At 48.0% G+C, this 24499-nt stretch overlaps 1 protein-coding gene across 1 annotated transcript; it reads left to right on the forward strand.

Annotated features, from left to right (window-relative positions):
* Nucleotides 1–2011: 2011 nt before the first annotated feature.
* TENT5C (terminal nucleotidyltransferase 5C) lies at nucleotides 2012–23444 on the forward strand. The gene is made up of 2 exons (XM_067727424.1): nucleotides 2012–2138; nucleotides 17933–23444. The coding sequence occupies exon 2, from the start codon at nucleotides 17959–17961 to the stop codon at nucleotides 19132–19134; it is 1176 nt and encodes a 391-aa protein (XP_067583525.1). The 5' UTR covers nucleotides 2012–2138; nucleotides 17933–17958; the 3' UTR covers nucleotides 19135–23444.
* Nucleotides 23445–24499: the final 1055 nt, after the last annotated feature.

Raw genomic sequence — 24499 nt, forward strand, 5'->3', positions numbered from 1 at the left:
TGGGGATCTAATGTACAGCATGGTGACTATAGTTAATAATACTGTATTATATACTTGAGATTTGATCTTAATCATTCTCACCGTACCCCACCCCTGTCCCCAAACACACACACACACATACAAAAGGTAATTATGTAAGGTGATGGATATGTTAATTAGCTTGGCTGTTAATTAGCTTCAAGGTACATGTATATCAAAACAACATGTAGTACACTTTAAATATATACAATTTTTGTTAAGTATACCTCAATAAAGCTGGTAAAAAGTATTGTTTGTAGCAGCTTCATTCATGATAGGCAAAAACCTGATGCAACTCAAACATCCACCAGTGGAATGATGTTTTGAATATTTTCGTAATGTATTGAATATTTACGTAATGAAATAATACGCAGCAATGGAAAAGAATGAACCATGTTATATGCAACAACATGGATGAACTTCATAGACACATTGTTGAGTGAAAGGAGCTAGACACAAAAATGCACATACTATGTAATTCATCCACAACGAGTTCAAACATTGGTGATAGAGGTGAGAAGAGTGGTTACCTTTGTGGGACTCTGGATGAGAAGGGGCATGAGGAAGCTGGAGATGTTCTATGTCTTGATCTGGGTGGCAGCTACATGGGGATACCCATACGTAGGAATTCATTGTTCTGTACACAAAGCACTTTACCGAATTTGTACCTCAAAAACAAAAAGTTTAAAAAAAATTAGACCATCTATCCTGATCCCTACAAGCGTTCACACCGATATCCTATCTCATTAATATTCCAGGGGACCTCCCTCTCCCCAGGGAAGGCATATACTTGAGAACTCTATCCTGGCAGACGTTGAGAACATTAATTTCAGGCAGGGATGGAAAGGGCTGGGTAGAGAAATACTTCATCTAGGAAGTAATCTTTCCTCCCATAACCTAATACAAGATCACTACAAGCTCAATAAACGTTTATTGATAAATAATAGCAACTACAACTTGATATAAATAACAGTCACCACACACTTTATATCAGGCACTGCACTAATAGCTTTCCATTATCTTATTACTTATATAACCCTAAAAAGCTGTCCATTTTTAGTCCCACCGTACAGGTGAGGAAACAGAGACTTATGGAGGGTTGGTTAAGTTACTTGCCCAAGCCCTTACAGATAGTTAGGTGGTGAATGTAGATTCCAACCCAGGTTAATCTGAATTTAGAACCAGGACTCGAAACCATTTGCTACGGAGTGATTGGACGGTGTCCAAGCCCCGCCTGCATGTTGTATAACATACACAACTGAGCTCTGTGACATTCCGAGTCGGGCTGAAGCTGTCACGGTTGCCAGACTTGGCGATGGATTCCTCACGGCTCTTAGTCCCACTAACTGCACACAGGTGGTAACTACGCCGGAGAACCAACTGTGCTTGCCCTTTCCCCAATGACCTCCAGCCAATTTGTTTGGGGAATCAGGAAGGCTCGACCCGCTCAGAAACCAAAAGTTTTTTCCGACTTCAAAACACACGTCGGAGGTAGGCTTGGAGATTTCACTCCCCACTCCTGGAGAGAGAACTAAAGCGAAAATCCCCAGAGGAGCAAAAGAAAAACAGGCCTGCGCGGGAGCGGAATAGAGACGGGAAAAACTTGGGCGGGATGTGGAGGGTGGTGGAGAAGTTATGTGATAGGAATGGCAGAAAAGAGCGTAGTGAAAAGCAGAAAGGAAGGGACTCCCAGCAGCTCCAAAGTTAAGGGGGTGTCGACGCAGCCCCTCTCTATTGCGCCTGCGTAGTGCTACTCCCTTTGGCACCCCGGCCCCTAGCCGCCCAAGATTTACTCGTCTCTCGGCAACCATTCACCCGAGGAGCCAATCAGAGGGCACCTTTCGCCCTGCCCTCGCCGTCAGCGCCCAGGCGGAAGGATCCCTTGGGCGACGGCTCCGCCCCGCCCCGCCCCTCGCTCCCCCGGGAGGGCAGGCTAAGGGGCGGGGGTTGGGGCGGTCGTGGCGGGCGGGGGCGTGGTCAGGTCGTTTAAGAACGGAGGGGGCGGCGGCAGGACGGTTCACTCTGTGCCGCTGCCTGGGGGCTGTAGTGACCGCGCCGCTCCTGCTGGGGGCTGCCCACGCCAAGGACCTGCATCTGTGGTCTCCTCCGCTGCCGCCCGGGTGAGTCCACGGCCCCCTTCTCTAAAGGTGCGAGGATGCGCAGTTCCGGAGAGCCGCGAGTTCTGCCCTCGGGGTGGGGTGGGGGGGTTGGGAAATCTGCCCCGGCCGAGCGGAGCTCCAGTCTTCTCCAAGCCTGGTGGGGGCACGGCGGCCAGAGGCGAGGTGCGGACAGGTGCCGGGCCCCTGTGCTCCCTTCCCCTCCAGCCCCCGCGACGTCACCCCCGCCCCCTAAACAGCCCGCCCCCGAGGGCCAGGCGAGACGCTCCGAGAGGGAGCTACAACTTTCCAGAGACTTCGGCCGGGGCTGGCAAACTTCAGCGAGTTCCTGCTCCGCGCATCGCGCAGGCTGCGCTTTGGCCGGGCGCGGGCCGGGCGGCCGAAGAGTGTGTGATGGGGGCCTTCAGCACCTTCCCCGGGTCCGACGGCGCCCGCCCCACCCCTGCCTTGCGTGCGGTCTCTCGGGCTCGCCCCGGCGCTCCCGCGGGCGCGCACACCTCGGCCGGTTGGCCGGGCGCAAATTCGACGGCGGCGGTTTCGGAAGGCGCAGTTGGAGACGCGGCGGTCGGGGGCTGCATCTGGCCGGGGAGGGGAGGGGAGGTCCCCAGGCTCGGAACCTGGGCCGGGGTTTTGAGGAGAGGGCGGAGATCCCTAACTTTTCCTGCACTCGCACTAGACTGGGGACACCGAGAGCCGCAAAGTGATCCAAGCGAGTGACTCGTGCGCTGCGCTCCTCTCGGAAACTTCTCAGGAATACTGCGTCGGTGACCTGGTTCCTCCCCTTTGAGGAGTGAAACTTGCTTAACCTGTAGTCTGAAAGCCACGGCCGTTAAGTGGAGTCGGCTAGCGGGGCCGCGGGCGGCTTAGAGGCACGGTGCCCGGGAGGTGTCGCAGTCCAGATCGCGGCGGTGGGAGGGAGTCGGAGGAGGGGGACGAACCTGACGAGTACAGGTTGGTAGCCTGTACACCTAAACGCAGAACGCCCGGAGAAAACAAAACGACGCTGCCTCGAAGGAAGGGAGGACTTCCGGGGAAATGCCTGGCGAGTTTCTCTGGAGAACGCGACTTGAGCAGGGCTCACTAGAACCGAATATTAGAGCTGGACCCCGCGGCAAGGATCAGCTCGGTCCCCTTCCGCTTCCCCCCCCCCCCCCGCTTTTTTTTTTGTCCGGAGGAAGACTTCTGCAGGGCTGACTAAATCTTTGTCTTAAGTAGGGACCTGCTGCCTTTTAACGTTTGTTTATCTGTTATGGAGTTATAACGTGCAAACCGTGGACTCTTCAAGTGCACTTATTACAGTAAGCGTTTATAAAGACTTTGTAATCATTTGTATTGTGACAGTTGGTATTCAGGATATTTGGTAGGTGGGTTGGGAGCCTGAACCTCCCCAGGAAATAAAGTGAAGATTATTAAATCCTCCTGAAGTAGACTTCTGGCTTGGCCCAGCTGCCCTGCAGGGGGGATGTGAGTGGCCGTTGTTGGCTACACTAACCTTTCAACGTGAGTAACTTGGCAGGGAAGCAAGCCAGGCAGCCGTCAGGGTGGTAGGAGCGCTTACCAGGAACTGTGCCTTCTTAAACCCCCAGAGGTGTTACTGGGGGAGTGAGACCCTGCCATCCAAGGGGTTGGGGTGGGGACTAGAGAACGCTGACTTTTCTCTTCCCTTTCAGGGAAGCTCTGAGCTGGACCAGCAAGGGTTCTGCCCTTTGACATTCTTGTTTGGGAAGATGGAGAGCTTAGTATCTCTGGAGTCAAGCTTTTACTTGAGATAACTGAAACCTTGTGTCTTAAGGTATACCCACATCTTTAGAGTCCATTTATTCTCAATAAAGAGTTTTTAGAAAGCAGATTTTGGTATATTATATATAATTTTTCAGGTAGCTATGGGTAAATTTAACCTCAAAGTGAAAAAAAACCTTTTTTCTCTGCCGGAAGGCCTCTAAATTGTTACCCCAAACAAAGGTCCCTAATTTCATAAGTTAGTGTGTGTCCACAGAGCGAACAGCAGCACTTTTTGTGTTGAATTTCTTCCACAATACCTGCCTTGTATCCAGAGATTAAGTTGGGGTAACTGAAGGAAAGGACTGGCGTTTGGCCTGTTTGTCAGAATGACCGTGATGTGGTTGAGCACCTATGGCTCTGCCTGCTAATGTGCTCAGCGCTCCTGTGCGTACAAGTAGCCACCGAAATCACATCCTGAGTTGCAGAAGCTCCCCTGCGCCACCTCTCAGTGCCGCACTGAGCCTGCGTCCCGCGGTGTTCAAGGCCAGGCCAGATTGTGCACGTCTGGCACTGCCCGTCAGAACAGAGAAGACCTCACACTTCTGAGAGTCCGAGGAACTGCCCAGCAGTAAAGATAACTTAGAGTTGACTGTAGCGTCCTTGTTCTCCCAGTGCCAGAAACTGGGCACATTCGATACAAAATTAGAAAATGCCATTATTTTTTCAACTGCTCAACTAAGTAGTACCGTGTCTTCATTTTCACCTTTGATATGTTGTGTGCATGGTGTCAGTCACTAAAGAATGACAAGCCAAGAGCAGTGAACGGATGTGGTAAACCCTTGTTGTGTTGCCGAGAAAACATCTTATGGATGCCCGGGACTAGTTTCATGAGTTAAGTTAAACTTGTGATGTTGTGTTTGGGTTTCTCGGTCTCACACGGGGCTCTGGGGTGTATCTGTTGTTGTTGTTATTGGGGGGTGGGGGTGGGGCGGGGTTTAAGGGGAAGCAGTGCAGAGTCTGAGGTGTTACTTGGGATAAAATATTACTCTGGTTAGTTAAGGTCCATTGCTTTTATGTGTTGTCACTGAGGTAAACAAGGCGATATAGAAAAATGCTTTCTGCCATCTTGGTGTTTTGACTGTAACATGTTAAATAAATGGGCATAAGCAGTATTATGATGAAGCAGACACCTCTGTGTTTAAAGAAGTGTTCATGTGTTTAAAGCCACTCGGGTACAGCAGTCGTGCTGATCTCTTGTGATGCTTCTGGAACTTCTGGTTTCAAACGTTTTTATCCTTTCACTACATGCATTAATAAGGAAGCTTATATTTGGAATTTAAATGGTTTAGAGGAAGCATCTTTGTGTAGCCCAACTGTGTAAGGAAGCCTTATGAATTGTTTAGAATTAATAGATTTTGTACAGCTGGGCCCTGTAGCCTGTTCTAGAACTGTTTGCAGAAACTCTTGGAACAATAGGGAAAAACTAATGTGAAGAAATAATTGCTGATGTTAAGCAACTCTCTGTGTAGGATGTTTTTTAGTCTCAGAGCCTTTGGGAGTCTTGGTCACCCAACTGTGTAAAGTGTTTATTTCTTGGATAACAGTGACTGAGTCCATAAGTGGTTAAGTGCTTCCTAGGTAGTAGTTTGTGCCAGGTGCCAAGCAGGCCAAGGGGATGGTATGTGAAAAGGCCTGTGGAAATGCTCTGGATGCAAGAGGAGCTGGGTCCACCTCAGGATGTCCTTGAGGCACTTGGGTTGTGCCGGTTTGTCGCAGCCGCTGGCCTGTGAGCCCCAGGAAGGCAGGGGTCTGTGCTCATTGCTGAATGCCCAGTGCAGGACCTGGCACTCAGAAGGTGTGCCTGTTAACTGGATCCAGTGCTCTGCTGGCATCCGACTGCCATTCCTCTCAGAGAGGGAAGCACACTTCAGGAGATGGCGTCCTGATGGGCCAAGGTGCTGGCACACGTTTTTGGATCGCAAGCTCCCGGCCCAGAATGCTGAGTGGCTTCGGGGCCTTTTTAAAAACGGAGGCCTCTGGTGTAGGTTTGGAGCGAGGAGCAGTGAGGACTAATTGGCCGACAGCTGAAACCCCTCAGGCTGAGCTCCAGACCCGCCCCCTTCGAGCCCTTCCCCCTGCCCATCCACCCCAGCAGAGCCTCGCAACGCGCACTCAGCCTCTCTCTCTCCACATTCACTTGGGTGCTCGTTCTGCTGAGTCTTTCTCTTTTTAACTTTTTGTTTCCCGCTGCCATCGCTGACCTGGTTTAGGGCTGCAGACAGCAGCTCCATGAGAGCTCTGGCCCAGCGCCTCTCCCTGTCTCTGGCCAGCTCTCCGTCCCGGCACCTCCGACAAACACCTTAAGAACTCACGGGAACTGCCCCTCCCTCTAGAAGATGCGCTCCTTTGAGGACCTGTACCTTTCTGACCTTCTATTCTTTCCTGACCTCCCTTCCTAATTGACCTACCTTGCCTCATGGAATACACACTCAAATATTTGAGCAAGTTAGTGCTCCTTCTTCCTCACCAAACTTTATTTTAATCCAGCTTTGGACCCTCTCAGAGGCGTCTGATCTTACCCCATCTGGGGATCCCCTTATCCCACACCTCTTCTCATCAGTACTTCTTTGCAGTTCTACCTTGTGCCTTATTTTCTAGTTTTTTTTCAAACCTTATCTTAAGTTGGATGAGCGCAAAAAGTTCCATATCTGTCTCTCGATTTGCTCCCCGTAAACACATTTTGAGAAGAAAATTATCCATGAATCTTGAACTGCTCCCACCCTGTCGTGTTGTCATAAGCTCCTCTCACCTTGCATAGCCCTTACTAGGATGGGAGAAGGGGTAATCCTCTACCTCGCCTGGCTGGCTACCCCTTATCCTCCAGACACACCCTGTTTATCCCTGACCTGCGACGGCTGAGGAGGTGGGCATCAGGACCACCGCAGCCGGCTGACTCTGTGTGGGCTTGGCCAGTCCTGGGAAGGTTGCTGACCCACATGCAGAGATGAACCGGGTGCGAACTGGGCACCTGCCGTGTGTCCAGGTGCCGGCCCTGGGGGTATTGGGTGGGGCACTGGCGCTGCTGCTATCTCCCTTGCCCAGACCCTTTGTTGTCTTCATCCTTACCCCCTCCCTGCTTCTGAGGCTGCTATAGTTGTGAGGACACCTGGGTTCTGGTCCTGGAAGCGCCACTGCCTCTTTCTTTAGGTTCTACCTCTTCAGTTTCTTCACTGTAAGAAGGACAGTAGAAATATGAGTCACAATTAAGTTTCTAGTAGTCACATTAAAAAGTAAAAATAAGCAGGTGAACATAATTCTGTTTAACCCGTCATGTCAAATACTATCTTTTCAATTTGTAATCAATATAAAAATATTAATGAGTTATTTTACTTTTTTCCCCCTCGTACGGAATCCTCAAAATCCAGTGTGTATTTTACGTTCACAGCACATCTCAATTTGGACTTGTCCCATTTCAGGCGCCCAACAGCTTGTGGATACATTATTGGGTGGCACAGATCTAGACCATCTGCAAAAATGTTTCACTGTTAAATCCTGATTCTCCTCGTGTGGGAGGCAAGAGGTTTTGGAGGAACTGTGTGAGCTAGGACCTATAGGCTCTAAGCTCTGCAGGGGCAGAGATCTTGGTCTCTTGCTTCCCGATAGACCGTAAGCTCCTAGAACAGTGCTTGGAATGTTGTAGGTACTCAGATATCTGAAGGAACGAAAGGAAGCTCAGTCGTTGTGGCCCCCTTGCTGATAATCGTTCACTGTGTGAGTCATACCTGACACCGAAACACAGGATGTTTGAGTCCTAGTCCAGTGCTTGTTCTCTTGTTTGTCTATAGTTTCTTAGAGAATCATCATAAGGTAGTAATAGAATTTCGAAGAACTGAAGATAAAATCTTCTGAGATTGGCAGGGGACCAGGACTCTAACAATTTATCGACAATTAAAATTTGAAAATGGCAGAGAAAATAACTTTCATGTAAAAGGTGTCCACAAGATGCCTGATAACAGCAGCACGTGACTTGGTAGATGCTAATTTGACGACAGGCATCCCAGTGGGCCACATGCAGGGCTTGTACAGCTCACACAGGTGAAGACACCAAAGACGAGGGGGTCTGGCCTCCTCCTGTGCAGTTGGTGCGGAAATAGCTACCACTCCATGGCCTTGCTCCTTCACTTTAATCCTACCCCTCCACTCCTTCCCCCCCTCCCCTGCCCTCCTACCCCGATTTCTGTTCTTAGCAGTATTTTTGATGATGTCAGAAGGACCCCTGAGCCTGGTGATGTTCGCTTGGGCTGCCACCATGCTTAGTACCTGGAGGTCAGGTACCTGCTGTGCGAAAGTTAACTCTGCAGGGAAGGATCTATGCAAAACTACGACTGGGGTGGAACTGGATGTGTAATTAGCATCCTCCCTGAAATGGGGGCGGCTCATGCTCAGGTATCCGTAAAGGGGGGTATATGTCCAAAGCAGGAGAAATGCTACATTTGAGCAACTGAGAGTGCTTGTCTCTTTCCTGATAAGGCCCACGGGTTGCTGCTGGTGATGAGGTGGGGCTTTTAGCTGACTGAGGCCCTCATTTTGGACAACTAACAACAGTTCAAAGCTCTGAACTAGAAAGTTAGATGGTAAATTCGTTTGTGGACACAGCCCTTGATAAAAACCTGGGGGCTGTCAGCCCTTAAACCCTACGGGTTGTGTGTAAACTTGTTCATCTTTACAGTAAAGTCTCCTAGGAATTGTCCTATTTTCCTCAGCCTAGTCAGTCTCTAAAACTGTAGGGCCAGCTCTGGGGATCTCTTTAAATGAGTTCAGACTAGTAACATCTCTGCCTTAGAAACAGGCATTTGGTAGGAGGGAGGGAGGTACCCAGGAGCAGCAAGGATTATTTCCAGTTCAAGTTGAGTATGCAGCACTTAATCATGCTGACACCTTGGAAAAATCAAGGCTTCTATGCCTCTCTCCCATCCAGAGATATCTGTGTTCTGACCTTGTTAATACTTACATTTGCAACGATTCAGGGTATTCCTTTAAGCACTTGAACTTCTGTGGTGTCCCTGTTACAACATCCGGGACAGTGTTTTTATTCTGTCTCACGTTGTTTTGCTGCCACAGCGTGAGTTCTTCCAGCGTTATCTCTCCAACCACACTTACTTAAGCGTCCTATTTTGAAAGACAGGAAAGAGCTTTCTGTTTGGAGTCGTCTCAGGGCGGGTGTCTGTGGACGGGGCCCAGGCACTGATAACCGTGAAGACTGTATGTTGGCATCAGTGGGGAGGGAGCGCTTGTGAGGGCCCTCCCGCTGGGAAAGCCTGGGCAGAGCGACGGGGCACTGGCCTTTCTTCCCGCTTCTGCTTCCATCTGGGACACTCTTTGCCTTTGGCTCAGGCAGCATCCCTGTTGCCGTGGGAATTGAACCAAATTTTTAGACTCTAGTACACATGAGCGCTGAATGGCTAGGAGGATGCTGCTAACCCTGAGAAAATAGGTTGAGGCCTCTGGCTGAACGTGCTGGAGCTGAGTGAGAAAAGACCACCTGCGGGGTTTGTTGTGTCCCTGACCGAGAGCAGTTTTCCCCGGGCGCAGCTTTGAGGCATGGGGCACTTATATCTTTGGACTGAGGTAGAGTGTGTTTGTGGGTGTTTGAGTGAGCAGCTGTAAGCATAACTTCTTGTAAAAAGTTAACAAAGGATAAATTTTCTTGTCCTTTTAATAAGCGAGGCATTATTTTATCTGGTTCTATTGCTTTGGGCTGTCTACTAATGGAAATTCTTATTCAGGTACCTGAACCACAGGTGTGGTCTCAGTGATCTGTGACTTCGTAGTGTGTTTGGGGGCAGCGGGGAGCGTCTCCAGAATGTGGCCTCCTCCCAGGTGGTGGGCTGGGGGCCCTGCCGAGGGGCTGGCAGCTGGCAGACAAAAGGCTTCCTCAGTCTTCCCTCTGGTCCTAGATGACTTTGACCTTCACCTCCCTAGGAATTCAAGGAGTAAGGGAGGATTTCTCTGCAGAAGGCTGAATCCCTGTTGACCCTGGTTTTTCTCCTTTTTGCCCCCGTATCTGCTGCAGCATATATCAAGTCCGTGGTCATTCCAAGTCCCTGTCTCTCTCTCGAGGGTGAAAGGATCTCAGGGGTCAGACTGCACAGAGGTGGGAAAAGGGGCAGGTGTCCAGTCTTAGGTTCAACGTGCAGGCCTTCGTCAGTCTGTTCCAGGCTGTTTCTGTTTCAAGTCTGTTCCAGCTCTCCTTCCTGTGCCAGCCCTTGGGGTCCTGATCACTTCTTGCCAATCTACCTACCTTCTCTCTGCAGCTCCCGTTGGGTTATTTGTTCTTGGATCTGATAAAGTTACCGTCTTGTCGGCAGGGAGTGTCTTGTTCTGTTGCTTCATCCGCAGATTCACAATCCTGATCTTCCAGCCACCAGAGTGACTCCCAGCAGCTGTTCCTTTATTCTGTGAGCAGGGCATGTGCCTTCGTTGCAGGTCCAGACCAGGATCAGCCCATTCCTAAAAGCTCTCTCCTGTGCTATTATTTTTTCCTCTTAATGCTTGCCCAGTAAGCTGACTATCCCAGCTCCTTCCACTCCTGGCTCCTCTCTCCCTTCAGGACTTGCTTTCTCTGAAATCACCACTGCCTCCCAACCTGGCTGGTATCCTGGAGCTTCCTCAGAAATGAGGATCCTAGGCCTTCATCTTTCAGCCATTGTTCCTTTACAACAAACATTCGCATGACTACACTTAATTATGTTCATTCTGGTGGCTCCCATCAGGCTGGACACACGCCCAAATCCGTGACGGTTTTGAGGGAGGGAGTTTCTGTACTGACAGTTGTTAGTTACTTTCATTCTAAATGCTTCTGCCTGCTTGCAGCACTTGCCGTCTGGCCTTACTCCACGCCGGGGGCCTTAACACTTGTAGCCAACTTCTTTCCCACCCTCTGATAACAAAGCTTCATACCTTTCTTCTCTGTCTCCTTCCTACAACTACCTGAACAACCAGCTTACCTTCAAAGCCCTGCCCTCACCCCAACACAGATACCAAAGCTGCCTGCCACCTAGGAAGCCTCCTAAGTCCCACTTCTGCCACTTCCCAGCAGTGCGTCCTTGGACAGTTCACAACGTGTGTATCCTCTTTGTTCTCCAGTTTCCCCACCTGTGAAAGTAGTGAAATAGTATCTCCCGTACAGGCTTGTTGTAGGAACCGGATGGGTTGATCCAGGTGAACTTACAGCACTGTTTCGCCGCCTGTTTGGGACACTGTCAAATAGTTTGGTGGCTCATAGGGCACCTGGCCAAACATCTGGTCACACTTGGCGTCCCCTGGCTGTGGCCGTCTCTACAGGAAGAGCCTGCACTCAAGCAGGCAGTGAAGGCTGGTTGACTGAAGCTTTGCTGTCTTCAGCGTGTACAGTGGGGATAAGGGCCGATGGGAAGGTAAGGCGTCGCAGTCGTAGAGTTGGCAGAAGGTAGCTCCTTTTTTTGGGATAAGACCAGTACAATTTCTGTTTTAGAAAAGATCGCTTTGGTAGCAGTGAGCTCTGGTCATCCCAGTGCACGTGTGGGTTTGTAGCTTAAGAGCTTATTGCCTTCTCCCCGCCTGCTGCCCACCAGTGGCAGAACTTGACCTTGGTGGAAGTTGTTTCCAGTTCCAAGAGTCAGAACATTAGGTCCAGAGCTGAGGATCTGGGGTCAATTTGCTGAATCTTTCCTCATCCTTGTTCTTTGTGTAAAAGGGACAGTTGTCGCTTCCTCAGAGTGCTTGTGGGGATGAATGGGAGTGGACGTGAAGCGGCTTGTACTGAGTACTCTTCTGCCTGCTTGCCCACACACCTCTACGCCTTCATTTTAGAGGAGAAAAAGAAATAGGCCCAGAGCTGTGGTTTGCATTCCGTCAGCTAGATGAAGGAAGAGGTGGGATGGGATGTTATGACGAGTGTTGCCATCTACTTTCACTTCTGCTTAAATTCTCTAAGCTTCTATAGGCAAGGAAGTAGTTTCTTTTTGCTTAAAGTGCCCTCAGTTGTACACGGAGGAGAAGATGATGTGTGGGAGATCGCAGCCACGGGCACATGGGTCCCCCCCTGGGCCAGGAGCCGGGGACGGCAGGGGTCTTTGTGCCCCACACACACCTCCCTTGGAGTCTGTCACCAGTCAGTCCACCGCGCATGGCTGGGTCTCTGACCCTGAGCTGGAAAGGGTCACTAGGAAGATCCAGGCCGTTGGGGTAACATCCGGTTAACAGCACATTGTCATCAAAGGAATGCTGTAACGTGTTTGAGTTTCTTTTGTGTTCTTAAGCCCACGGCAGGGTCAGGGGAAGTGGGTGCCGTTCAGTTGTCTGTGGGCTAGATGGGCTGCCATAGCTGAGAGCGCCTCTTTCACGCTGCGGCACTTCCATGAAACCTTCTGGAGCTTCCATGTCAGATGTCACAGGCCTAGGCTTAAATATATACCGTCTTTAACTTCACGGATATACATCTCCACACATGCCAAGGAGACTCTGGGCATTTCTACAGCTAAGGCCGGGCACAAACAAATCAGTGTTGATTTGACCCAAGCCCTCGTCCATAAGGCCTAGACGTATTACAAGTGCTCTTAGCGTTCATCTCCAACCTGTCCCTCTGCCTGTCCTCTTGCCTACCCGGAGTCCCCTCGTGCTCTCGTAGCCTCTGTCACTCTTGTTTCTGGGATCTAGATAAGGCAGGGAGCAGCAGTAGAAATAACTTTTTTTTTTTCTCTTTTCAATGAGGGCTCAAGCTGGTTTTCAGATCAGCCTGCCCCGAGTGTGCCAGGCAGTGGGAGACAAAGGAAAGTTAGTGTGCTCAGGGAGCTTGGTTTACGCTTTGGGCTTAGTTCGTCTTTTCCTCTCACCTTCTGCTGCCATCTCTACAAACTCGTTTTCCACTCATGTGTGTATTTTATCCTTCTGCTGCAGCCAGATGCTAAAAGAAAAGGGAATTCAGGGGAACCTGAGATAGTCATTCATCACAAGTCAAACTTTTTAGAAGATTAAGTAGCGTAAACGGAGCAGGCAGCTGGTCGTCCTCACTTGTAAAAAGGTGCCTGAATTTTCAAATCAGTGAGAAATCACGGTTCCCACCTTTCCCAGTTTCTAGTGCAAAATACAAGGCATCTGCTTCTCAGACAAGTAAAGGGAAATCAAACACTTTAGTCTGAATTTACCAGGCTGCAAGTTAATTTTTTTTCTAGTTACTATTTCGTTAATTCTGCTAATTAGAATTTGCCTTTAACCAGAGCCTTTCATGAATTGAGACTGTGTGTTTCAAGTGATTCTTTTATACGGGGATTATATCAACGTTGATCTCAAGTGGTTAATTAAAACTAAAACCGTTACACGACGCTCTGGTGTGTTATCTAAGCACTAAGGGCCTATGACTTGGATTTATTCTGGTAATATGTTTGTCTAAGTAACCTGTAAATGTACTTTTGATATTTGAAATTGTTTGGATGGGTGAGGGAAAACAAAGGATTCATTTCTAATAGGCACCGATAACTTACGTTGGGCTCTTCTAATAAGCTAAACAACAAATATAACTCAGCCTAAATTTGAGCCTTCAACAGCTTCGAGAGCTGCTCCAGATCTATGGCACAGTAAATTGGGAGAATTAAAAACTATACCGTGGACTGGGCACATGTTCTGCACTGTGCTTTTATATAGACTACTTTTTTCTAAGAGTTAACTCCATTATTGATATATGTGTCAGAAGTCGTTGACATGGAAGATGCCAACTATAGGCATCTTAGGTTTCTGAAAAAGTGTTTACTGCATTTATTAAGGTTCTTGCAACTGTAGCCAGTAACCAACAGCACCATGAGGGTAGCTGTAATACGTCTGAAATGAGACATAGTAATTCTTGTAAAACTACAGAAAACACTTTTGGATACTAAACATAGAATGACACTAGATGAGATGACTTAGCCATCGTTTTGAAAGTTTTGGGGTTTTTTTTTTTTTTGGATAAACAACAGACATCATCTTTTAAACACCGCAGAAGTAGAAAATTGACTAAAAGCCATTCCAGATAAACACTGTCCCTCCTCCTCTGCCTGCCCCTCTAGAGATCGGTTTTTAGGCTTGGAGGGGAAGCTTCTAAGTGTATTCGGTTTTGGCACGTGGATACAGGGATGGTGGGGAGGGCTAGGAGGAAAGGAATTGAAGGAATTAAACAAGGTAGCAGATTAGACGGCTCAAAGGGGAGAGATTTTGGAATATGGCTCATAAGATTTTAACTTTTTTCAACTAATACATATGTAGGTTCCAAATTCAAAAGAGATAAAATAAGTCTTCTTTGTACCCTGTACCCCAGCCTAGAAGTGGTATTTGGTGTAAGCTGAACTACTTGTATATCCTTCCAGAGATCTTTGATTGTGTAAGCTTCGACTTGTGCTTTTACACACGCAGTTTCACACTTGCTTTTTCTTAATCAGTCTTGATAAGCGTTTCATATTCATACAGATAGAGCAGCCACCGTTCTTTTGGACAACTGCAGGCATTTGTATCCTGTTGTATACATGCATCGAGTCATTTAACTTCCTTTACCGATGACTCTTTGTAGCTTTATAAATAATTCCTCAGCGAACATCCTTGCGCATACTTGCGTGTACACTCACAGGATAAAATCCAAAGTGGACTTCCTAGAAGTAGAATTGCTATGCCAAAGAGTGTGTCCACTTAAACTGAGGGTCCCATGTTGTTCTTCAGAGAGAACCCACGGGCAGTGTACCAGAAGTGTCTGCTTCTCGGTCTTTGCCAATCTGATAGGGAAAAATGATACACTGGAGTCTAAATCTGCCCACCCCTTAAGGTGAGTTTGAATATGTTAAGTGTCTGAGCCACTGTTAATGTCCTTTGCCCCTTCTTTTATGTTGGGGTTCTAGTATTCCTGATGTGTAGGAGCTCCTTATTCATTAAGGAAATGACTGCTTTGTCTAACGTTACAAGTATTTTCCTGGTTTTGTCTTCTCACGTGTTTATGGTGTTTTCACCATGTAGATGTTTTAATTTTTATATAGGCAAATGTATCAATTTTTTGCGACTTCTGTGTGATTTAGAAAGGAATACCCATTCTATGTAAATTTACATAAATTTCATGTTTTTCTGGTATTGTTAGGGTTTCATCCTTTTACACTTAAGTCTTTGATTCATCCATCTAGATCTTAGATTGGCACACGCTAAGGAGCCATCCTTGCTTATTTTTAAAATCTAGAAAACTATCCAGATGTCTCAAAAATTTCCCTTTACTATTTCGAATGCCTCCTTTTTATACACTAAATCCCCTTATGTACTAGATTTTCATTCTAGATTTTAAAAATTCGGTTTCATCTCTTTGTCTGCCTTTTCCTGCCCATATCATTGCTGTTATCGGTTATTGTAGCTTCATAATATCTCTTACCAGAGGCTAGTAGACATCATTCCAATGTTTAATAACTTCTCTGGCTATTCCTGCCCCTCTTCCCATTAGAACCTTACAAATTTTCAGTCTAAAATAGATTCTAACTTTGAATCTACTACAATGTCAGAGATTTTAAAATATGTGAACATTTTCATGCATAGGTACTACACCTCCCACCCTCCACCCCCGCCCCAAGAATGAGTGATAGCTTTCCTCAGATTCTCTCTGGTCTTAGATGTTCCGCTTCTAATGTTAAGAGCTACTGTTCTAGAGGTGGGAGTAGTCCTGACTTTAGATGACTCCTTTTTTTTTTAAACAAGTCCTTAAAAAAAGGCACGAGTCAAAAGTGCTTCCTACAACTATTCTCCTCTACAACATTATCGAGTTTCTTCCTAGAGATTTTCTTAAAATTAATTGTTCCTTCTTTTCCAAGTACTGATTGAATTGCAGCTCCTCTGTGGCTGCGACTTCTTACGCCCACATGAGAAACCCGAGCCTTGGAAGCACGCTAACAGCTGATACACAGGGTAAAGCAAGTTGTATTTTTATAGGTAAATCAACACACCTGGCAGAAATCTATGTCACTAAATCATAGTTTAACAGTGTTTCAAAACAAAGCTGGACCCATACCTTTCTGTAACCATTTGAACTTAATCGTGTAGTGCCCTACACACTTGGCACAAGTGTAACGTGTGCTACGCTCGTCATTAAAGGGGCCACAAAGAACCAAGCGCATATAGAGCACGTTAAAAAGAGATCTCTACTGTCCCAAATCTGACTTGAAACCAAAGGACGGCCTCAGTAAACATCAGGTATCTCATCACAAATTTTGCATGGTAACCGTAACTTAGAAGTGCTTTGGTAGGATAATCTAGATAGCCTAGGGCTTTCTAACGCTGTCCAAACAGGTTTGAAGGAAAACGTTTACCTTGCCTTTGGCAAGTATTCTTCAGTAGCAAGCAGAAGAGTGCCCATCCCCCATTGGCCTTCCTGGAGCCTGCTTTAATCACGTGATCTACTTTCCCATGGCCGACTAAGCGAATTCAGTCCCTTAACCTACATACTAAAGGGAGCCTGTGATCTGGCCTGAGAAGAGGCGCATGATGGCCGGACTGGACAACTTGTCAAGGCTCGGCTGTCTTCTGCCCCTCAAACCCCAGCTGAGAGCTCTTGTTGCCTTTCTGTCAGCTGTGTCCCCGCCCCATAAATGAGCTCCTTCTGTGGCCTTCCCGTTCGCCCCAATCAACTGACACTTCTTCTACCTTCATATTACGTTTTCTTTCGCCGACACACTGCCTCATATTGAGACATTGTGTTCTCACCCTCCTCCTTGACGGCCAGCTCCCAGAAAGCTCGTCTTGGTGTGTCCAATGGTGCCCCCAACATGGATCGACAACCATCCCATTGATCTGAGCTCTATAGATAAGGCGAGGGTCCCTGGCGCCAGTGCAGGACTAAAAACCCAAGCTGGAACCCCAGGACCACGCACGCTGGACGTGCTTTCAAAGGCAGCTGCTTCCAAACAATGAAGCTGCAGGTCATTGGGATGGATTCTGTGTGTCTAGCGAGTCAGAAAAGTGAAGGGGGGGCCAAACTTTCTGTTTGCAGTGAAGTCTGAGGGCAGCGCCTCAGCCTTTTACATCCATCTAGCTAATATGTGACCCATGTGGATCCAAAGCACCTGGGCTTTCTAATGTATCCGTTTTTGTTATTACATATTAGCATTTCCAGGGGATCTGTCGTTTCATTTTCTGAACAATATAACTTAGTTGAAAATTACTTTGGTAACCTTGTGGTTCTAGCCGGTGATGTGCGAGAAACATGTTTTGCTCCTAGTACTGAGTGCTAACTTTGTTCTCCTTGGGTAGACTGCAGGGATTCTTTTTCAAAACACAGTTGAAAAATCACACTGCCCTGAGGAGGTTTTCCATATCCTGTGTGGGGCCTCCTTGCTGGGCAGAGCGGTTCCACTGCTTGGCTGACCTAACCCTTTGTTACTCAGGAATTTTGTCATTCAGACACCTCCTTGGTCCTCCCCTGGGTAACAGGATTGTTTGTTACGGGGCAGACAGCTCCCGTAAGTGAAGAGGATATCGGCGTATTTGATTCTAGCAGGACTAAGCCCAGGGTTGAGAAGAGAAGGAAGCTTCTCTTGTGGATCCTGTGTTCTGTGTGGGCATTGTCCCGAGGTATCAACCAGCTCAGGATGTAGTTAGGGAGCCCAAAGCAGGAGAGGTGATTTCCATGGAAAACAAGGAAAATCAGCAAAACCTATAGACCCTTTACTGAATAATGTTGTGTTTAGGTTACTCGGTTTAGTAAGTTTGTCTGCTTCCCTTCACACACAGACTCCACCCCCGACCCTACCCTCATGCAGACAAAACGGGCAAAACAAACAAACCCCACAGAAAACAAAAGTCCGAAGTTGTCAGATTTGGTGTAGAGTAAGTTTATGTGTATATCGTCCTTACTCCATGCAGGCACTGTTCTTAACGTGCTTAAACTCACTTAATCCTCAGCAGCAGCACCGGGCAGCAGGTGCTCTTGGCCACTTTGCAGTAAGGAAGATGTTCAGAGAGAAACATCGTCTCTGAGTCCCTGGAGCTGCTTTGCCACATAGAAGTGAATCCTCACTCTGTTTCTCTTCCCTCTCTTTCAGTTTCCCCGGCAAGAACATCCCCCAAGATGGCAGAGGAGAGCCCCAGTACCAGCGACTGCATGTCCTTCAGTGTGCTCACCTGGGACCAGGTGAGCCGGCTGCATGAGGTCCTGACCGAGGTCGTACCCATCCACGGACGAGGCAACTTCCCCACCTTGGAGATCACGCTGAAGGACATCGTGCAGACAGTCCGCGGCCGGCTGGAGGAGGCGGGCATCAAAGTGCAGGACGTCCGGCTGAACGGCTCCGCGGCCGGCCACGTCTTGGTCAAAGACAACGGGTTGGGTTGCAAAGACCTGGACCTCATCTTCCACGTGGCTCTGCCCACGGAGGCCGAGTTTCAGCTGGTCAGGGATGTGGTTCTGTGCTCCCTCCTGAACTTCCTGCCGGAGGGCGTGAACAAGCTGCGGATCAGCCCAGTCACCCTGAAGGAGGCGTACGTCCAGAAGCTGGTGAAGGTGCGCACGGACACCGACCGCTGGAGTCTGATCTCCCTCTCCAACAAGAACGGGCGGAACGTGGAGCTGAAGTTCGTGGACTCCATCCGGCGTCAGTTCGAGTTCAGTGTGGACTCTTTCCAGATCATCCTGGACTCCCTGCTCTTCTTCTATGACTGCTCCAGCCACCCCGTCTCCGAGCACCTGCACCCCACTGTCATCGGGGAGAGCGTGTACGGGGACTTCGAGGAAGCCTTGGACCACCTGCAGAACAGACTCATCGCCACCAAGAACCCCGAGGAGATCCGGGGCGGGGGGCTGCTCAAGTACAGCAACCTCCTGGTGCGGGACTTCAGGCCCACCGACCAGGACGAGATCAAGACCCTGGAGCGCTACATGTGTTCCCGCTTCTTCATCGACTTCCCCGACATCCTCGAGCAGCAGAGGAAGCTGGAGACCTACCTGCAGAACCACTTCGCTGAGGAGGAGAGGAGCAAGTACGACTACCTCATGACCCTGCGCAGGGTAGTGAACGAGAGCACCGTGTGCCTCATGGGCCACGAGCGCAGGCAGACCCTGAACCTCATCTCCCTGCTGGCCCTGCGCGTGCTGGCCGAGCAGAACATCATCCCCAATGCCACCACTGTCACCTGTTACTACCAGCCCGCGCCGTACGTCAGCGACGGCAACTTCAACAATTACTACGTGGCCCACCCTCCGGTCACCTACAGCCAGCCCTACCCCACCTGGCTGCCCTGTAACTAACCTTGAGACCCGAGGGTTTCCGCAGGGGGGAACCCCCGTAGGGCGAGGGCTCTCAGGTAGGGGAGACTCCTTCTAGATGTAGATGTTTGGCTTTTAAAGGGGAACTCAGCTCTGATAATGCTTTTTTTTTTTTTTTTTTTCTTTGTGTGCCCATTGGAATGGGTCTCCAGTATATCATGAGCCAACCCTAAAGGGACCTGTTATTCCAGGGCCACTTTGGAAAATGCTATAGGAACTATGACCCATCCACATCTTTCCAAGACAGACACTAACATGCCGTGTTCCAAACGTCGGCACGGGGCCGTCTGAGCTCCGTGCGGTCGTTGAGCTTGGGAAACACGTGGGCAGTGTAGAAGTCTCCAGCTGCTGGGCTTCTCACTGGAGCCTAGGGTAGGGGGTGTCGGCCCTCACTTGGAATCCTCAGCACTTACGTGAAAGTTGTGCGGATGGTCTATTTTCTTGTGTCCATTTTAGTCCTGCAGAAAATGGTAAACATGAGGGTGCTCTTGTGGCTTAATTTTTGTTCAAGGGACTAAATTGCTTATGTTTATTCTCTGTCAGCAGAGCTGAGGATTTCTCTCCTCAATAAACCAAAGCCGATAGCTGGAGAATTACTATCTGGTTGGAAGTGGTTTATGGTTTAGATGCCGTGCTATCACGAGGAGTTGTGAGATATTGCTGAGAAAAAAAAAAATGAAAAAAAAAAGACCTTTTCTTGAAATGTAACTTGAAAACAAAATAAACTGTGCAACATAACGTTCAGTAGAATTGTGGTGGGGGATTGTAAATAGGAAACGTGAATGTTCAATTTTTCTTTTCTTAAAAGTGAGGAATTCTTATTGAACGACACTTTTTTGTTTCCCTCATCAGCTCATCACTTTTGTTTTGCTCTTCCCAAGACTAAGGATTGTGCCGAGTCTAGGGTCATTGCCGTAACTGATGTGAGGGTCTTCCCATGTTTTAATCGGAAACCCATTTTGGTCACATTCCAAGTATGACCGGCTGTTTTTTCTGGAGTACTTTGGCTGATTTCTGTTTTCGTTTTTTCAAAAATAGTGGTTTCCTTCTCCAGGCTTTTTGGACCGTGAACCAATCCAGGGATTTCAGTAGATCCGAGTGACCTGTGGAATGGTCCGCGCCTGCGGGCAGAGTTCTCTGGTTTAGAATTGCTTTAGATTCGCACCTGCTGTCCCCGTGCTGCGTGTAAGGCGGGCGCTCCTTCCATCAGCGGGGCCTCGTGTGTGTCCGAGCCCCCGAGGCATCCTCAGGAGGATTCCTGCCGGTGTATTTGGGAAGAATTGAGAGGACGAAGAAGAAGAATCTCCCTTACGCTGGTAGATTGACCAGACTTGTTTATACTCTGCACTTTAGAAGGCAAACAGTGTTACTCTCTAGTCTGAAGCAAGCTTAGCACATGGGAGAATTCTAGGCTACTGTTGCGTTCCCAGTAGAGGAAGGGACTTCGTGTTTCGAAGCTTTTCGTGGGATCTCTTAGAAAGCGTCACTTTAGGGTGTCAAGGGCAAAGAAACTCCATGTTGCCAGCCAGCTTCGTTTCTTGAGTGATTTAATTAAATCCATGCTCCTGGGTTTTACTTTCTCTTGTGGCCATAAAAATGCCAAGCCCTGAGTGATTGCTTTCTCCTTGCTTGAAGCAATGAAGTTACCTTAATGCTTAGTAGGAAAGGAGTGGTGTACCTTTTTCTGAAGATTATATTTTCAGGTTTTTCTCTGGAATATGTTGTCCTCTTGAAAGCAGATCGGGCATGACTGAAACCCGAGGCTTAGTTGGTATCCATGTTGTGGACTAGTTGAATAGAAGCCACTTCTTAGCGTAACCAGCTTCTGTTTCCCTGTGAACCAGTAGTTAGATTCGAATTCACTGGCTTTGAGTCAAGGCTGGTTCTACCTTGAGGCGGGTCCTGGGGTGCTTCAGTGTTAAAAAGGGCAGTGAAGAGTGAGCCCCAACTTTAAAAACTCTGTGGTCATCCATGACCTTAAAAGGCTGCCATTGTTGTCAGATGGCAACATGTTTGCACAAAGATGACAGATCTGTTTAACCAAAGCTCTGAAATGTGACAAAGCCGCCAGCATAAGCACTTGCTCTCAGAAGTCAGTATTGCTTCTACTAGAAGGCTTGTGGATCAGGGTAACGAGGGTCCGGATGAAGATGGGATCAGAACTGCATCAAGTCATTAAATTTCCGGTTTGTCTTTGGCGTTCTGTCTGCTATCTGGTACTAGTCCTCCTTTAAGGATGAAGGGAGGCACAGAAGTTGCTAGAAATCCCCAGCCCCCCCCCCAGTTATTTACCACCATTGCACGATGGCCATCTCGATAGACTCCCTTCACCTGAAGTTCTTAGTCAGCCCAGCTGTTTTGAAGTTTGAGGGTAGACCTGTGTTCCAGCACCATCAGGGTAAAAAGCTACCCTCGCCCAAAGCTGCACTTTTAAATCCCACCCTGGTCTAGTGTTGTCTCCATCTGCTCTGTGAGCCTCTTGCCTGCCTCAGAACAGGTAACCTTGAATTTCAGGTGCCTGGAAATTCTAGCTGGAACCTGCCTTTTGTGCTGCTCACACAAGCACCAGGTACTCTGAACTTGTACTGAGTCCAGTGGTTCCTCTTCTTTGTGTGTTGAGTAATATGAAACTTGGCAGTGGCAAAGGGCACTAAAGTTCAAGTGCAAGTTCTAATATAAATGGAAGCAGCCTCATTTGCTTCAGGACTCTTAGCAGTTTTCGGATGCTTCCTGCGGGCATGTTACCCCAGCCTGCTTCTTGGAATCAGGCTGAGCAGCTGTGAGATTAAAGCTGTACCTTTTCCCCCATGCGTTGGCAGAAGAGGACACGCTCAATTCCTGGCCTCGAGCTTCATCTCACCTTTAAATCTTACCTTGGCAGTGAGACACTATTCCTCACTCAATAACTTCAACTCTGAAACTAAACTACATCACCGACACCTTCAAATCAGGGTTCCTGCTGACTGCACGTGGGAGGTGGCATGGCTCACAGCTGGGAGGGCCTCGCAGGTGGGGAGAGGCGGGTAGGAAAGATGCTGGGTTCCTGGTGTGTGGCAACAGATGTGGTTTGGCATTCAAGAGTTTGTTTTTTTTTTCCCCCAGTTTGATATTCTTCCCCCCGCCCCCCGCCCCGGGGATTTGAGTCACAGAGAACTGTGTGTGAACGTGTGTTTTGTGGTGATGCAATCAATAATAATGAAATTGCTAAAGCCCCGAATGTGCTTGTCCTTCAGCGTCTCTGCTAGCACTAGCCCCTTACCTTCATGGTAGATTAGGATTTTAACCCAGTACTGCTTTGTTAACTTTGGGAAATGGTACCACTCAAAAGCAACTTCCTAACTTTAGGAATACCTCCTTTCTAGTTCACTTTCTGGTACCAGTGCCTTGTTTTAGGATGCAGCTAGACTCTGAGCTCAAATATCCTCTTCCAGAGAATAAATGATAGTGATCTAGTCGTGAGCAGAGACCCTAATGCTCCTTGGGGCCGTTGCTTCCCGGGTATCTGATGGGCTCCACACTAGGGAAGAACCCTTGGGGTAGATTCTGTGAGGTGAAAGAACATCCAGTTGCCAAGGTTAGACTCGATTTTTAACCTGGCAGAGACCAGAATGTCACAGCTGACTTTGGAACATACTCCAGTTCGGCCAGTTCCATTCAGAGGACCAAGGGAGGGGTGTGTAGCAGGGGATGTGTTTAAAGAGACCTGGCAAGTTTTCAGGATTATTTGTGGAGACTTCCAAAGTGAGGATCAGGAAAGAAAATGCTTTTCTTCTGAGTTCAAGTTCTAAATCTTGTTTACCTATCCCTTAAAGAATAGTTTAAGTGGAAGCAAAAGAAAATGCTTGGAGTTTTGCCTGGGCTAGCGAGGGGTGGTGCAAATTGTCATGTGTGTTTGCATAGGAAGGTGAGAAGACCATCCGCTAAAGAGGAAGTCGTTCAATAATATGGATCTGTGGGTGTTTTAAAACTCAAGCAATCTGGTCTTTTTTTTTTTTTTTCATGAATTTAAAATAAACTCACTGCTTTAGGAAAATTAGGTTTTCATCCATTAATTTCCAACTTACTATAGATGAAAAGATACAAATTAGACTAAATTGGAAGCTTTTTTGTTATTGTATACTTGCGTAGCCTTTCAAATACTAATTTCCTAGGATATGTGAGGTTTCCTCTTTGGTGTAATGGCCACTGACCTTCTTATGGGATGCAGGTGAAATCACTTGTCAATGCAAAATGTGTTAGAACTTGATGAAATAAAGCTTTGAGTTTGAGAAATAAAGCTATATTTAAAAAGACCATGTCAGTTCTGAGCATTTCTTTATGTCTCTTCGACGGCGAACTTGTTTTAGGTTTCAGGAAACACGTTGCACAGCGGTCAGCGGTTATCAGCCTTGGATACTTGTCCGAAAGGTGGTGCTTTTCTCTGTGTGGTTACCTCGGGGGCTGCAATTCCCTTGATATTTGGATTTAAACTGAGCTTTGTTATCGACCACAGCATCTCGGCTAACGTTTGCATTAGGTGGTGTGGTCTTGAAATCCACCTTCTCTGGCACCTTGTTCGATTCAGTGCTAAAGGCTAGATTCTCTTGAGCTTGACCTTGGCCCCAGACCTATTTCAATAAGAGAACCAAAATAACCTCAACTATACTGTATGCAGCTGCTATCATGGTGTCTCCACATTGGAAAAGAAGTGTAGAAGGGACCAAGTGATGCCTGAGTGGTTGTCTTGTCTTTAAATGTGTAAAATCCTTCATCCCCTTGTCTTCAATCTGCCTGTTGCTCCTCCTCCTTAGACCTTCTGGTCTGAGGATGAGAATGACCTGCAGTCCAGTATGCGGAGTCCTTCCAGATCACTATGGCGTGTTTATCTGATGACACTTTCTCTGAAGCCCTGAGTCCCAGCCTGCACCACCTCTGTTGCTTCCTCACCCCGCCCTTTATCCTGGCGCCGTCAACATCCGAATCAGTGGCCTCTATCAGCCTTACGTTGACTACCCCCGTTCTGGCCACCTACTCAACACTGGCTATACTTTGTGTGGACCTAGAGCTGCTCCTGAAGTTTGGAGCAGCTCCCTCCATGGCCACAAGAATTAGGATCCACCAGAGAGCAATTTTACAATCTTTTATGTTTCCCTACGAGCCAATGCCAGGATCCTTTTCCTCCTCGTTTGTACTGCATGTTCCTTCTGAAATGTTTGATTCTGCCTGTTTTAGTGTGGCCTTCACCTCTTGCCTGGGTTATTTCATGAGTCAGATCATGGGTCTCCCCTCCGCTTTTCTCGACTCATCCGAGGGCTCTTTCTAAAACAGACTTGCCTGTGCTCCTTCCAGACATTAAAAACTGCTTAAG

The sequence above is a fragment of the Pseudorca crassidens genome, chromosome 2 (assembly GCF_039906515.1).
Source record: "Pseudorca crassidens isolate mPseCra1 chromosome 2, mPseCra1.hap1, whole genome shotgun sequence".
NCBI classification, from domain to species: domain Eukaryota; kingdom Metazoa; phylum Chordata; class Mammalia; order Artiodactyla; family Delphinidae; genus Pseudorca; species Pseudorca crassidens.